Source organism: Carya illinoinensis, chromosome 13 (genome assembly GCF_018687715.1).
Source record: "Carya illinoinensis cultivar Pawnee chromosome 13, C.illinoinensisPawnee_v1, whole genome shotgun sequence".
NCBI classification, from domain to species: Eukaryota; Viridiplantae; Streptophyta; class Magnoliopsida; order Fagales; family Juglandaceae; genus Carya; species Carya illinoinensis.
Window position 1 is genome coordinate 27,585,138 of NC_056764.1, and position 16,781 is coordinate 27,601,918.

General features: G+C 33.9%; 2 protein-coding genes and 1 non-coding gene across 3 annotated transcripts; all 3 read right to left on the reverse strand.

The window, feature by feature from the left end:
- Positions 1-3,242: 3,242 nt before the first annotated feature.
- On the reverse strand, positions 3,243-3,323 carry TRNAL-AAG. Its single transcript has one exon. It is a non-coding gene; the product is annotated as a tRNA-Leu (tRNA).
- A 9,004-nt stretch (positions 3,324-12,327) lies between these two features.
- On the reverse strand, positions 12,328-13,185 carry LOC122291094 (protein FAR1-RELATED SEQUENCE 5-like). The gene has a single exon (XM_043098740.1). The coding sequence runs from the start codon at positions 13,183-13,185 to the stop codon at positions 12,328-12,330; it is 858 nt and encodes a 285-aa protein (XP_042954674.1).
- Positions 13,186-13,239: 54 nt separating this feature from the next.
- LOC122291095 (putative protein FAR1-RELATED SEQUENCE 10) lies at positions 13,240-15,502 on the reverse strand. The gene is made up of 2 exons (XM_043098741.1): positions 15,410-15,502; positions 13,240-14,044 (listed from the first exon to the last, which is right to left on the reverse strand). Exon 2 carries the CDS (start codon positions 14,032-14,034, stop codon positions 13,240-13,242), a length of 795 nt encoding a protein of 264 aa, XP_042954675.1. The 5' UTR covers positions 14,035-14,044; positions 15,410-15,502.
- Between the last annotated feature and the right edge of the window lie 1,279 nt (positions 15,503-16,781).

Below are 16,781 nucleotides of genomic sequence, written 5' to 3' on the forward strand. Positions count from 1 at the left end.
ATTCAATAGACTTGAAATTAACCTATTTGACCTGATTAAATTTAGTATAATTTTATATAAATATTAAAATCACAATATTTATAAAAATTATAAAACTAATTATAAGTCTAAAATTACAATCCAAATAATAAAAATATCGAAATTAAAATTCTAACAATTTTACTTTTAAGTATAAGGATATAATTGTAATTTTAACTTTCTTAACGCGTCATAGAGAGTTATAACGGGTCAAAATGGGTTGACCCGTTATCAACCCGTTAAGCAATCGTGTCTTAACGGGTCAATCCGTTTTGACCCAAATCCGTTAAAACTAAACCCTAAGCCGTTATTATCATGTCGTGTTCGTGTTGGGTTAACGGGTCGTGTAACATATTGCCATCCCTATTTGGGATATATGAATCAGTTGAGGGAAAAATTAATTAAGGGCTGGTTTAGTTATACAAAATTAAATTATCTTATATCAATTTATTATATATAATTATTGTAATTTTTTTAAAATTTTACAGAAAATATAATAAATAATTTAATTTTTTCAAATATGAAAATAAAATTAATATTAAAAAAATTATATTATAACAATATTTTATTTGACTTTCAATAAAACATCTCATCTCGTCTTAACTGTATAACCCAAACGAGGCCTAACATTTCGCACCTTGAAATTGAGGCAGTTTCAGTGAGATTATTATTTTAGCATATGGGTTTGGGACCAACTATGTATGCATCCTAAGATTATGCCGTCTTTTTAATGCGCAACTTTGATCAAGTTTTTACACTCAATTGTGTCAAAATAAAAAATGATAGAGACAACTTCTTTTACGATTTCATTTTAAATGGAGAGTATATTTATATAACTTAGTTGTAAGGGTATTAGTACTTTATAAAAATATCATTCATTTAGAAAAGAGTCATAAAAATGTTGTAAAAGAAAACAAGGAAATGTCGTGAAAAAATGTTTTAATATTCTTATTATTACTACTAATACTAAATAAGGAAATCGTCTTTCTGATAACTGTTGGATCGACTAGGATTAAGCACAAAGAAATTATTAAGCTCTTAGGGTTTTTGAGGCTCTCCACATACCCGCCAATGCCATTATCTTCATTAGCCCCACGTACTCTCCATTTCAAGCCACATATGTGCCCTAAGCTAAGCAATGTCTCCCCTTCACGACAACCCATCTTTGCCTCTTCCCTCCTCCCTACAACTCTACAACTTTCAAGCACCACACCCTTGTATTTCTCCTCTGCCAATCTCCCTGCTTGTCCATGGGTCCACACGTTTCGATAGCATTCAAGACATTTGTATTAAGAAAAATGAGAATTTGTGACTGTTTGCAATGAGAATAATTATTTATTAGTAAAACAGACTCATTTTAACAAGAAATATACATTTTTATATAAAATAACTGGTCACAAATAAATAATTTTCTTATAAAAACTTGGAATTGCACATCTATTTTGGTTTTAGTTTCATTTTTTTTTTTTTGGACTCCCTACCCTCTATTCTTTTAATTATTTCAAATTATCGATCCCATAACCAAAAGATTAATAGGAATATTTGAGAAATGAGATGAAATGATAAATTCATGAATAGTAATAAAATAATTTAAATTAAGATGTTTTATTGAGTTTTGGGAGAAAAGAGAGTAAAAGTTAGAATATAATTTTTTAATATTCTTTTGTTTTAAAATTTAAAAAAGTTATATTCTTTTTGGTGTTTTGTTTAAAAGTTTAGAAAATTTGTAATGATTAGGTAAAGATTAAATGAAAAAGTTAAAAATTTGAAATAGAAAAGTGTTTGTATTTGATTGATGTTTGGAAAAGAAATTTTGAGATAAGATGAAATGAGATAATTTGTGTTACCGAACAAGGGCTAAGTGAAAATATAATATTTTTTTATGAAGTTAATTTTTGTGATTAAAAGTGACATATTATAATATATTAAATTAGTGGTTTTGAGTTTGAAATTGACTTCATGAGATTGTTCGATAATTGTTGATCAAGTATTTTCCTTGTTTGTTATCAAAGAAAGGAGAAAAAGGAATAAAAAAATACTTATCATTTTATAAAATCCAAATTTTTATAGCTTTATCAATAAACAAAACATTAACATAGGCCCTTTCAGAATATTTCTTGCTCTTCAGGACAATTTGCCCTGGTCGAGTTCAGATTGGTTTTTTCTTTCTTGGGTCATGAGTGTTCAGTGGACATTATAATATTTTAGATTATTCTTTGACTTTTCATATGTAGATCTACATAGTAAGAATAATGCTATCGGGCCATCTGTTCTTGATGTGGCACCACTATGTAGTTTATTAAAAAAATACAAACATAAAAAGACTAGAGAGAACATAGGTTTTAGTCTTCATCTGTGATGCATGTGTTGTGGCACTTGCCTGCTACAAATGATGTTTGGGCTATGGCTTCGAATGCCATTCAGAAATAGACGATAGCAGAAGATGACCTACTGAAGTTATGAGAAGAGTTGATAAACCAAAGCTCAATAAGGCTGAAATGGAAGAAACAATAGAAATTATGAGAAGTTTATGGATCAAAAGGAATATGTTCGTTTTTTAGAAGAAGTTTCTTGGTCCCAGCAGTGTGATCAGATCAGCATGGGAATGATTGAATGAATATCAGTTAGCTCAACAACCTTTAAAGAGGTTTGAGAGACCAACTAATGCAGAAAGGGGTGAGCAACGTTGGAAAACACCAAGGCAGAACTTGGTAAAGGCAAATTGAGATGTAGCACTTGATGTAAAGACAGGGAAGACGGGGATGGGAAGCATCATTAGAGATGAGAAGTGGGAGGTGATGGTAGCAATTTGTGATCAAAGAAGCAATGTTGGGCAACCAGCCATAGCAGAAAGTTATGCACCAAGGAATACGATGGAAACTTGCAGTGATTTGAACTCCAGCGAAGTGATTTTGGAAGGGGATACACATTTTATAGTTAATGCAGTCAATGATGTAAATGAAGACCTTCTTACTATGGAAGCATCGTTGAGGACAAAGAAATTCTTACACGTTTGGTCTTAGTGGAAGGTGCAATTTGTACATAGGAGTGAAAACACAGTAACACATACCTTAGCAAAAGTAGCTATACACTAACATGTTGAGAAAGCTATTGTAATCGTTTGCTGGAAATATTATAATCGTTTTTTAATAAGGAAAGAAAAGCTTGAAAAAAGACTGAAAAATTTTCATATGAAAAAAAAAAAAGGGAAAAAAGAATAAGATTGTTGAGAGTGGGATTTGAACCCACGCCCTTTCGGACCAGAACCTTAATCTGGCGCCTTAGACCAACTCGGCCATCTCAACGTTGATGTTATCGATTTCTAAATTATACATAATAAACTAATTAGGAAGATTTCAGCACCCACTCCCTTACCATGACGTTCTGGTCCTTACTTTTAGATGCGATTTATGAATTTCCCGTAATTCGTAAAATTTGTACGGAATGATTTTTCTGATTTGATGCTTGATATCATATAAAATAGGGTATGTTGTAAATTTATTTTATTACGAAGTAAATTTAACCGACTATATAAAATCACGTCAGTTAATAAAATTACTTTTATATAATTTTTTTTTATGACCATAACAGTACTCATATTATATATAATTTTAGAGTGTACAACCTTCACGAAATAGGTTACTATTTTAAAAATAGTAAATAAAGGGAAAAATGATGGCAGACAATAAAAAATATATAAATAAAATTTTATGTATAATTATTTTTGTATATTTTTTTACATATTTTATTAATATGATTGATTATATATTTAAAAAATTAATTTAATTAATCATATTAATAAATATATAAAAAAATAGCTGTAAGTAATATTACTATGTATAAAAAGAAAGAAGAAAAGTGAGAATGAATATGGGTTACCAAATTAAGGTTGAATGGATTTCATAAATATATAAAAGCCTATAAAACCTAACAGCTAGGCCAAGGCCCAAGAGCGGTAAATTAAATTTTCCTGAGAATCCACGCGTACTGATTCTTTCGCACTAACTTTATAGAAAAGAAAAGATAAACAAACGAACAGTGATTTTATTGGCCATGAGCCTGTCTGTGCACACGGAATTAATCCATTTGGGTAGCATGCAGCAGCATGTCTCCAAACTTTTATTTCATGACTATTGAGCATCTATGTTCGAAGGACCAAAATCCCCTCACTGACCCGGTAGGTTTTTAATTATGCGGCCCATTGAGCTCCGGGCCCAGAAAGATGGGCCTAAAGCGAACGTCCCAAATATGTTGTGGAAGTTGGTAACGATTTACATCGCCCACGGGAGGAGATAGTATCAAATTCATACCAGCTAAAATCTTCCAACAACCTCTCAAGAACCAGACAAAGTCCAGATAACGAGAGATATTCAAATAATGCAACCAGACTTGATTTCAAATAAGAGATCAGATTGTTGCCAGGCTCAAAGAGGCCCCTGCTCACTCTATTCATACCCATCGATGTCCACCTACCAAGTACGCGAACATTACCTCTTATCTTTTATGGAAAGGATTGAGCAACTCATTGATTTAGATATCGAAAGCATTTTATTATCTTTCAAGCCATCTCATATTTTCAGTTGCAAGCTCGTGAACAGAATTGTGAAACACGTCCAAAACATACGTATAGTCTCCCTAGGTTTGACAACACATGAACTGAACCGAATTTTTATTAATTTGTTAAATGTGTTCCTAAAAATCTTCAATTCGATTATTTATTTTAGACTTGAAAAGTATCCGAGCCCTCTAAAGCGGTAATCCAAGCTTCGTCTCTGCACCTATAGAGTGGGAAACATGATCATGGAGACAAAAGTGCCCAATAAATTGAGTGTAAAACGATTTACGTAATTAACTTTCATAATTCTTCTGATATCTGAGTGCGCTAAAAAAAATCAATCAAAAACGATTTCAACCAATAGATGCATTAATGAATTGTAGGGTGAGATTAATTGCTACACAAATGATTGCATGTCATCAAAACTTGTACATCCATAAATTTAGAAGTTAATGTGTCTATAGGTTGATTTGAGTTTGAGACATTTTAATGTTGGGAGAGCATAAAACAAAATTTTTTTTTTTGAAGACTATTCGTATGGGTTCGGACCCGGCTACCTAGGTATACTTGGCTTGGAACCCAAGTTTAAAACTCGAGTTGGGTTCCAGACCAAAAATCGGTTAAATTTAAACTTTTAAAATTCGAAAATTCAAGTTTCGGACCGTTCTGGATTTTTTTTAAAACAAATTCCTTTTTTTGTTATTAATTTTTTGTCAAAAAAAAAAAAAAAGGTAATGTTGAAAGGCATAATATTTTTATTTTATTTTATCTAGAAGCCTATATTTCAAGAAATCATGTTAAAAATCATAATACTAATGCATCGAACATTGTCCATCATAATAAAAATATATCAAAATGAAAAACTAAATTTTATGTAAAAAATAACTAAAGTTAAAAACTAATTGCCATTATAACTAAATGCATGCAAAAGAAAATATATACAATATTTATCATGTAAAATGCATGTAATACACAATACAATTCACTATATATTATATTTTTCTGTATGTATACATTATATTATAAAACAAAAATAATGACAAAATTACAATATATGAATTATACAATCAGTAGCATGGTCTTCCTTCTCTCCCATCATCACTTTTATTGTAGTATTCGAACTCAGTGGCTATTTGTTAGGGTCCAGATCTGAATACAGATTAAAAAAAAAAAAAAACAAACTACTCTTTTTATTTATTTTTTATTAAGAAACAAGACATTTGATCCACAACCTTGTTTTATAAATGACAGTCAAGAGACACCTTATACGCCATGTGTGCCAATTATACCAGCTGTGCCGACAGTCCTCTTTCCTGGCCAAAATTAAGCAAAAAGTACATGAAAAAGATAAAGAAAAATGAACCTCCACAGATTTAACCAAAAGACTGGTCATTACAGTAAGGAAAAAAAATCCTACATTAGTCAAATAAGGATCAAATCAAGGACCATAAAGATGGAGAAAGAAAATCGTTGGTAGATTATGTCTTGCGTTATGGGTTTTGTTACTCATTATTCTCACATATTATATTTATTTTTTAAATTATTTTTAATATTATTCTTCTTAAATTAATTGAAATTTTTTACTCACTATTCACACATTACATATTTAATAAGAGAAAAAAAAAATTATTATATGTGGTATGTACGGTTGATGAGTATAATTTTTCTTTTGGTTCTGTTTGGTCTATCATAATTTTTCTTGTAACTTGCCATTTTTTCCTCACACACGCGCCATGCAACCTTATTCACTCCAATTTATATCTGGCTAAATTGTTACTAAAAAAAGATCAATATAATTATATTTTTCCTCACTCTTGTTTAAGAATATCTGTAATATTTAATTAAATAAGATGAACTAAAGATCTCTATTTTTTTTTGGCTATCATTTGATCATTTGAATTTTAACGTGTCTTGCTTTGCCTTTCAGGACTAATTTTTGACTGTTCATTTGATAACCAATAAAGATGTTTTAATTTCTCTGCAATTACATAAAGTAGTAGTTATAATCTTTAAATTGCTTGGTTATTTGGAAGAAAGAAATATATATATATATATATATTTATATATATAAGCACTGTGAGGCAAACCAGATTGTTGATTCTCTTGCTGATTAATTAAGCAGGGAACTGCAGCAAGTGGAGTTCCAAAGGTTTTCTGGTCTTCAATTACTAGTATTGCATTATTTACTCATGTCAATGAAAAAGAAAAGAAATTAAATCATGTAATTGGGTTTGATATCCAACAATCAACAGCCAAAGTGGGTTTGGTTATAACTTATCATACATGATGAGATGAATTTAATTAATTAATTAGCTGAGTTTTGGTGCTGTTTGTTTCCAGTTTGGTTTCCAACATAAGACCAAGGTTCTGGTCCTGCCCATTAATTTCAACATAGAGCAGAGGGCAAGGGTAATATGCTATTTTTCCCATTCCACTTCTTTTTATATATTCATTTGTTTTATGTATTTATAAATATAAGGCATTTTGTCTTTGCGTTTATTTGTCTATTTTTTGTGCTTAGAAAATGTTTATTTATTTTTCCTTTGTAACTAAACAGATCTAACCCATAAAAATACTCCTCAAACATTCAACCACAATAATAACAAATAATCTAAGCTAAACAAAAATCTAACAAATACCACCACACACCAATGTCACAAAGAATCCATGAGTTATAAAAGCTCAACAAAGAGAAAGATAGATATATATATATATATATAGAGAGAGAGAGAGAGAGAGAGAGAGAGAGAGAGAGAGAGAGAGAGAGAGAGAGAGAGAGAGAGAGAGAGAGAGAGAGAGAGAGAGAGAGAGAGAGAGAGAGAGAGAGAGAGAGAGAGAGAGAGAGATATGAAGAGTCTAAGGTGAAGAGTCTAAGGTCAGAAGGGTTTCGATGTAAGAGTAAAGGGTTTGGATGTATCATAACGATGCCGTTTTGATAAACCAGAACAACGCCATTTTGATAAACATATGTTTGGGTGTATTACTCGGGTTTCATTATGTGGTTACTGGCTCAACTTTAGATTCCAAACCAAGCTGGGAAAATATCCAATCCAGATGAACAATCCTACTTTTTGGGATGTGTTTTTTCTTAATATAGTTGTGAATATTGTTAATGAGCACCCCATATGGATTATTTATTTACAATATCTTTTATCAGAGACGTTCACAAGGAAATAAAATTAAAAAAAAAATATGTCACCAGTTTGCACTAGATGCAACCTTAAGTTTTGAATTAGCTAGAGTGCTAACTACCAAGTATGGATATTGATGCATGTTTCGGATATCAGATTGCAAAATGATATGATCTAGGAGATTAATTTCTACCCTTTTTGAAGGTCTAAAGCTTGAGATTATTGCACTAGACAGAAAGTATATCGGCTCGATGACGTACATTTACAAGCCCTAACATATGTAAATATATCTTGATGTTCATGTTAAACCACACCCCCACGCCCAAAAAAAAAAAAAAAAGGCGGAAAAGGGGGTGTCACTTTGCTTGGAAGGTGCACGTACGTACACAAAGTGGGACACAAAAGAAGCCATTATTTATTGAGAGGGAAAAGACAGTAAAAGCGCCAAGAGTCACAGAAACTAGTGGGCACTTAGATTTTTATTTTGAATAATTCTGGTTGCAAGCCCCGCCCCAGGGACTGGATTGCAAGCCTTAAATGAAACAGTGCGTTTCAGTTATATTAAATGAAACGCACTGTTTCAATTGAAAAAGAAAACATACAGATAGCAGCCCCCCAGCCCTCCCTAGCTGTTCCTTCTTCAGATTTATCACTGCCCATCAAACGAACCCCGGCCCCATCACGGCACTGGCCAGATTTCGCTCGTGGCCGTACGTCGGTTTCCGTTTGCTAAGGGTTTGAAAATACGGTAAATCCTTTCGGGTATCCCTTCCCATTCCTCTGATTTTGGTTTTGAATTTGAATCCGTGTGATACTATCCATTTGGTTTCAAAATAATTTCGAAATCTATGAGTATATTTAACCAATTTTGTAGATTTTGTGTATTGTTAAGCTATGCTATTCTAGAAACAGTTGGACATTGTTGTATAATGGGTGATTAGAGACTGCCGAAACAATGTAGCCCAAAATGTTACCCGTAATGCATGCCAAGTGTTTGTGTAAATGCTTAGTAGAGAGACTCTTTCTCAATCCAGCTGGGTTTGTTACAATGGAAGAGATATTGCTAATTAATGCATGCATGTGTACGTAAAGGATACATCTAGATCAAAAACGGTTAAAGTGTTTCTTAATGAGGAAAACAATTTAATACAGTTCATTGTAAATTTGTAATAGCTATTTATCAAGGAAACCTGCTAGGAAGAGCTCCATAAGCATGCTGCATTCGCCCAAGAAAGCCCTTAGATATAGTTGGTCCCCCAATACGAACATAAGGTGCCATCATACCAACCAAAGCAACACAAACCACCAACCCAACCGTGAGATCTGCAACATACAACTTAAATTCTGCCCAAAAGTCTTTGCCTCTCTTTTGAACTTCCGCAAAATTGGCACAACAAAAATCAATGACAATCTGCATCACACGAAACCATTGATGATATGTTTCTTATACCACTATCTGGAAATGTGAAAACCACATTAAAAATGCCATAAGCTATTACACAACTGGGGGCCCCCAAGTATGACTAGTTAAGAGTAAAACAGGAAGTTGGCCACAACTTTGAAAGTGCCTTCAGACTCAAAAGAACAGGATGGATACTTGGCAGTCTAAGGCTTAGTTTGGATAATGAGTTGATCTTAACTCATCTAATCATTACAACTTTCTCAAATTTCCAAACAAAATACAATAACCAATTCAACTTTTTCAAATCCCAAAACAAAAACAATATTCTAATAATATGTTATTAACTTTAAACTTTCATCTCATCTCATCTCAATATTTTATTCAAGTTACCTACTGCATAAATGCCTTATTAAGTACTTCTATACCTTGTAGTTACATACAATAATGGGTAATTTATTTCATGGCATCGACCAACTTAATGCATGAGTTATCTATTTATATTTTCCAGACACGAGTTGATTAGTAGTAGACATGGCGCAGAAGTATGTCTACCATTCAGTTACAAATACACTTGCATACAAATTAGAAGAAAATGAAGACTAACAAACCTCTGTTCCAACTTTAAAGAGAAAGGATGGATCAGCCAACATTCGATTTCGAAGCATAGAGCACGACTTCATATATGTATTTATCATTCCCATGAATATGTTTATATCTAATTACATTAATGTTGACTGGAAAGTGCCCTAGAGTAAAAAGTTCAATTAAAACCCTAGAGTAAAAAGTTCAATTAAAAGTACAGGGAGTAATTTTTTTTTTTTGATAAGTAAAAATTTTATTCATCAAATGCAATAGGCTAAGCCCATGTACATAGAATGTATATAAAAGAAATACCTAAATACATTCTAATACTAGAAAAACGAGAACAAAAACTCATGAACAACCCCTCCATTAAGAACAATAGCTGAAACCAACTAGCCTGAAATTAGAAAGTCAGTTTTTAAAAGCCAGATGACTCAAAGTGATATGAAACTGGTAACTATGCACAATTTCCTTGATTTGATAATTTGAAAGATTCTGTTTATGCAAACACTGCTTTATCCTTGATTTGATTCAACTAAAAGTTAACTGCACTTTGGTTGTGAAATAGTGCCTTCCTTTCTTTCAGAAGCTGATTATCTAATTAGTATACTTTGGTTGTGAACTTTTTTCTCTTAATGTAGATTTTCAAAGTTTTGATATGCAATGTCCTCATCACATGCTTCATCATCTTCGAACACCCCTCCAAAATGTTTATGGGGGAGATGACACGTCTAAAATTGTCGAACACCCCTAGAAATCCAAGGCTACCTTTTTATTCGTGTCCCAATTACAATAGAGAGGTAAATATTGTATATGTTTGTGCTATGTTTTTTCAAATATTGAACTTGATATTTTAATTCCCATAATTAATCATCATAAGTTGTTTGCTGCTGTAGGGAAGGCCATATTGCTAGTATTTTTTATGGGCAGATATCGAAGTGGAAAATGAAGCTAAAGTTTCCTGTGAAAGAGAACGTCACATCGAAGAGAAAAAAGAACAACTCCTAAAATGGGAGGAAGAACTCCAAAAAAGGGAAGAAGAACTCGTCTCCGATCAGGATGAGCTTCATGCTGTAATAAACAATGATAACAATCCATGCATGCGACCGTGCATGTATTGGGGACTTGCAATTATATTATTTTGTTGTTGGATAGGATCAAGAACAATTGAAGATTAAGTAAAGTGTAACAAAAAGTGTAATGTTGTTAAGTAGGTTGTAATAGATTGGTTTGTCACCTTTTTGAATCCGTGTACAAGGGACAAACCCATCAGTTATGTATGAAACTCGTCAGATTTTGTGTTATCTAATGTGAACGTCGCACTATGTATTTTGGATTACTATGTATTCAAGGGTAAAAATGTTTACCATGGTAAATAGTTCATGCCGAAATTTTGAAAATATCTGGTAATTGGTTCAAGTATCCAACGTCTATTTTATGCATTAAGTTGTCCCAGTATAAATATGAGTGCAAATCATAAAGCTAAAGAGACCATGAACTTTTGAACAACAAACAGACTTTGTGGAATCTAAGTCTTCAAATTTCATTAAATAAATCAAACCCATCAACAGTCTACAATGTAAATACACAATCCAAACCCATCAAATCTCATTAATACAAAAGTCTACATTGTCTTCTATAGCAGTCTACAATGTCTTCCATTAATCAACATGAGGGCCATGCATTTTGAAGTTCTCCTGCAAGAAGTTCATGCAATATTTAAAATCATGCAAATTATATAGAATGATTTGTTCAAAAGACAGATGCAATAGAGAGTATTAAGCTAAAGTTACCTGAGAAATAACACTTTGTTGTATACCAGGCAATTGCGATGGTACACTTTGTGGTGTACCAATTTGGTTTACTAAATTTGCGGCGTTTAGTACATCTTTCATATGTGATGTTGCCTACATTTAGATAGTCATTGGTTAAAATTCAGCATAACTTAAATGCTCTAAAACTATATCAAAATCGAAATATTTAAATCTTCTTACATTTTTTCTCTGTCGCTTGCCACCAACTTTATTCTTGGTTTACAACTTCTCTATGGTAGGTTGTTTCCTCTTTGATGGGGGCCTCCCTTTGCCTCTGACAACACGAGGACTCAACACTTTTTTCAAACTTCCAGTTTCAGCATCAGCGGAAATATGAGTGCTTGCAATAGTCACTTGGGACTTTGTTTTAGTATAAATCGAATTCATTGCCTTAAGCTTCTCTGTCATATCCAGGGAATTTTCTTCGCTTTCACATGCATTTGTAGCTACTTCATAACATATTTTTATCAATCCAGAGTACTGAGTAACAGCTGGTTTACCACTCAAGTCATCGTAACTGCTTCGAATGAGAACATATCTACGTTTAATGTCCTTCCTCCACCTCTCCATAATGTACTTCTCTGGCAACACTTGGACATCCCTTGCAGCGAATATTGAAAGCATGTGCCTACATATAATTCCTCTCATCTCAAATAACCCACACATGCACTTCGCCTCACACTCTTCTTCATTAAAGTACGCCTGCACAGTTGACTTCTTGATGCCGTCTTCAACCTCTCGACTATCATTAACTTGATACGTGGTAATAGCCCATTCTGTTTTTATGATAACACAGTGAGAGTAGATAATCCTCATTACCTCTGACTACACTTCCTTAAATTTTGAATTCGTGTACACTGCCTGAAATTTTTTCTCCAAGGGTAAATGAGATATACAAGGTACTGTGGCATTGAATGAGTGAAAATTCGCTGCCATCTCATTTTCTACTTTCTTCCTCAGTGCATTGTCGAATTGATCGACGAATTCTTTCAATGTAGTCCCTGAATGTACATATCCATCAAAGAAGGCATTCATGCTCTCACTCCTCTGAGTTGTGCTCATCTCGGCCCAAAATGTATTTTTCAGGTATACAGGAACCCAATACATTCGCTCATTATAGAGACTTTGAAGCCATGCATTTTCCTTCAAATTGTAGGTATCAGTAAATACCTCCCAAGACGTCTCAAACTCTTCAGAAGTCTGAGAATCATAAACACATCTCTGCAATCCACTTTTTAAACCAGACTTAAATTCAGCATATGAACCCAACTTCTCTTGTAATTTTCTCATTATGTGCCACAAACAATATCTATCTCGAGTATTTGGAAAGACTATTACTATAGCATTTTTCATGGCCCGGTCTTGATCAGTAATGATAGCTTTTGGCGCCCTCCCATCCATGCATTTCAACCAAGTGTCAAATAACCAAACAAATGTTTCAGTATTTTCACTTGATATCAAACTCGCTCCCAAAAGTATTGACTGACCATGGTGGTTAACACCAACAAACGGGGCAAATGGCATACCATATCTATTTGTTAGGTATGTTGTATCAAATGTCACAACATCCCCAAAATACTCATACGCTGCTCTGCTGCGTGCATCGGCCCATAAGACATTTTTTAATCGACCATCATCATCCAAATCCATCGATGAGTAAAACCCATCATTCTTATACTGCATTCTCTCAAAATAATCACGAAGTGCATCAGCACCTCCTTTGCCAAGTCTAAGGTGTCAAGCTTTGTCAATATAATTCCGGGCATCTTTTTCAATAAATGAAAGTTTCTCAAAACCACCAGCCTCGACAACCAATGCGTTAAAACTTTTGGATATACCTATGCCTGCCTTGTCGTTAATATCTATCTGCCTCTTTACGAAATCATCAATTGCATGATTACATCTAAAAAATCTTGCCTTTTGTGGACTTAACCCATGGTTATGTGCATTGCAGACAGTAGTTATACGTAAGACACCATCAGCCAAAACTGCATTAATTCTCGCCTTAAAATTAGTCTTTGTTGTTGGGCGGGGTTTAGAAATGTTGGTAATACATTTTCTTGCCTTACCACTACGAGCACAACCAAGTGTTACATATCTAACACTCCCATCATCTTCCCTTTTACTTCTTTGTGTCATTATGCCGAATCCAGCCTGTCTCCCATATTGCTTGTAGTAGTAAATGAGTTCTTTCTCAGTTTTAAAAAACATCCCCGGCGTTGGCTCTGAAACCCCACCATCACCATCATCATTTCCCAGTGTTGGACATGAAACCCCATCATCATCATTTCCCGGCGTTGGTTCTGAAACCCCATCAACATCATTTCCTGAGGTTGGCTCTGAAATACCATCATTATTATTTCCCGGTGTTGGCTCTAAAACCACCACATCATCATCATCATTCCCCAACACTACACCATGATTATCAATCACTACCTCATCATCCCCCGGCGTTGGCGTATCCATATAATTACTGTTTTCCACAAAAAATAACGGTCGCCTAGCAGAAGTGCATTCTTCCCCTTTCTCCATCAAGAACAATCTTCATATATTTAAGCACAACATGAAAATGAAAAAAAAAAAAAAAAATTAGAGTTCTCCACAACATTTAAAATCATTAGAATTCAAAAGGAAAATAAATGTATATTTTATGAACTTCATGACATATCATGACAACATATCCAATCTCATTAACCAAGCTTAATACACAATCATGTATACATAGTGTTTTTTGGATATTTTGACTTAACTCTGTTATGGCATCTTAATTAACCGGTTCACCCCACTTTTTCTTTTTTCTTTTTTTAAAAAGAAAATATGATCTCGGATCCCTTGTTGGATTTTCTCATTAACCAAATAGGGTGAAAGAAAATTACAATCATGAGCAGAGCATAAATGGTGGAACCCCACACCCTCAAAATGATGCTTCTGTTGTATCTCCATGCTCCAAACTCTCCAAATCACAGCCCACTATTGCCCCCACGAACCACCACCTTCAGGGGCTTCAAGTCTCTCTTAATCTCATATAACCCTGCACCCTCATAGCTTGAGGATGGAATCCCCCAAACCATCCATAGGCAAACAAAAACATGGTACATTGGACCATGGATCCTCATAATCAGCACCCCGAATAAAAGGGTTGAAGGTAGTGCCAAAATCAACCCAATATCCCACAAGCTATCTTTCAACCCTCAAACTATCTAAAACTTATTAATATCAATCTATTTGGAATGAACAATAAATGATGTGGGGTTTCAAATTTTGTGTATACACATGTAAAAGAATATATATAACACCCCTCAAAAAACTGCAGCAGTATAAGAATTGCAAAAACAACAAAGGAAGAAAAACACATAACCTACTATGCATTAGTAGAAATGAAGCAAATTTTTAGAATATGTCGTTATTGTGAAAAAATATAAGTAATTTGTTGCTTGCTCCTCCCATTATGCCAAATATATAAGCATAAAATTTCCTTTCTTCAAAGATGAGAATACACATCATCTATGTACAAACACTAGTACCGTAAGTTTGACAAACCAAGTATGAGACAATCAACTAGAAAAAGGGCAAATAGAAAGCCTATACAACATTCCTACTTTTTCATACATCTACCATTATCTTTAGGCTTCTGTTTTACCCAACCCATTAACCCAGCCACCACCCATACATACTCAACCACTACATTCAATAACCAAACGCAGATTCATGCAAACATTTAAGTTTTAAGAACCAAACTTCAGCCACTGCCTCCCACCCTCTCCCAAAAAAAATAAAAAATAAAAAAAATAAAAAGGAAGAAGAAGAAGAAAAAAGATGTTGAGAGTTTATGTTAGTAAAAAACATTACAAAAATGATAGAAGATTACAATGTAAATCAATGCTGCAGCAGAAAACTACATTTTTACCAAGGAAGTTATCGGCAAACGATGGTGGAGCAGGTGGTGGTTCCGTCGATGGTGTACTGCCTTCAACAAATGGGTCCAGATTCAGTCATGCACAGCAGGGGAGAGGGAAAGGGTCCAGAGTCAGTCACGCACACGTATTTCAAATGGCACTTTCAGATTTAGGTTGTAAGGGTAATATTGTAAATTTATGCTCAAAAGTGGGGATAATATGGCCATTTCCCATGCTGGGACTGCAATACAGTCCCCTTTAGGGGACTGTATGTAGCAGCACCCTTTTACTTTTCATGCAAAATCTTTGGTGGAGTTGTCATTTGCATTGGAGTTTGGAGGCATATTCCCTGTTGGTTTTTTTGGTGATTCTGACAAAGGTCAAAAGCAAAGCAAAAATCTTTGTACGTAGGAGCCAAGCTATCTTTAAAGTTTTCTCATCAATCAAAAACCAAAAAAGAGAGCTCCACTCAGTTGCCATGCGGCCATTTTACACTTTTCCTTGTTCGTTGTTTGCTATGTATAAATCATTGACATCATGAAAATTGAAACCTATATAACTCATCAAAACTATTATCCCAATTTCACTCCATAAAAGTTTTGCTTAAATGGGAATGATACATGCTTCAATTAGGCTCAAGTAAATAACGCAAAAAAAATATATTCATTCTTTATAAGATACTATAATATTCACGAGAGCAAGAGTTTTTTTGAAGGGAGAAGTTAGGGACATGATTAGGAGAATAAAGGGGGTTGAAGTGTTAGGTTGCACGTGAAGCCTAGTTTGTGAGAAGAAAAGAGCAAATAGAGAGTTTGCTCGATTGTCGCTCTACCTGGCACTCGAGCGAAGTTCACCTTGTGAATTTGCTCAAGGTGCATGCAATAGTGTGTTCGAGCGAAGCACTAACCCTAGTTTTTTTCCGAGGCGCCTCAACAAGCCACTCGAGCAAAGAATACGATTTTGCTGTTAAGGGTTTTTAGCGCCATTTTTCACTATATATAAATATATATATGTAATGTTTGTTCTTTTGTGAGCGTGTTCAGCAATTCATAGTGAAAAAAGAGGCAAAAGTGTGAGAGCATATTGAGAGAGTGAAAAACCCTAGAAAGTGAGAGTTGTGATTGTGTGAGTAGAGTGATACTCTTGTGACTCACTGTGTGATTGTAACCTCCTATTGAATAAAAACCCTTACCACTCTATAGACATAGACACACTGCCGAACCACGTATTTTGTGTCATGTAATTGTTTGATTGTTGCTTTTATTTTGATTTTCATCATTGGTTTCACGACAACTAGTATCAAGAACCAACGTTTAGTTCTGAGGGAGAATGATGGTTGTAGACAAATTGAAAGCACCTAGGATCAAGACGTTTGACGGCATT

Bases quoted from the DNA above. Each gene is read 5' to 3' on its own strand.
- LOC122291095 (XM_043098741.1), bottom strand. From the start codon at position 14,034: ATGGAGAAAGGGGAAGAATGCACTTCTGCTAGGCGACCGTTATTTTTT.
- LOC122291094 (XM_043098740.1), bottom strand. From the start codon at position 13,185: ATGCAGTATAAGAATGATGGGTTTTACTCATCGATGGATTTGGATGAT.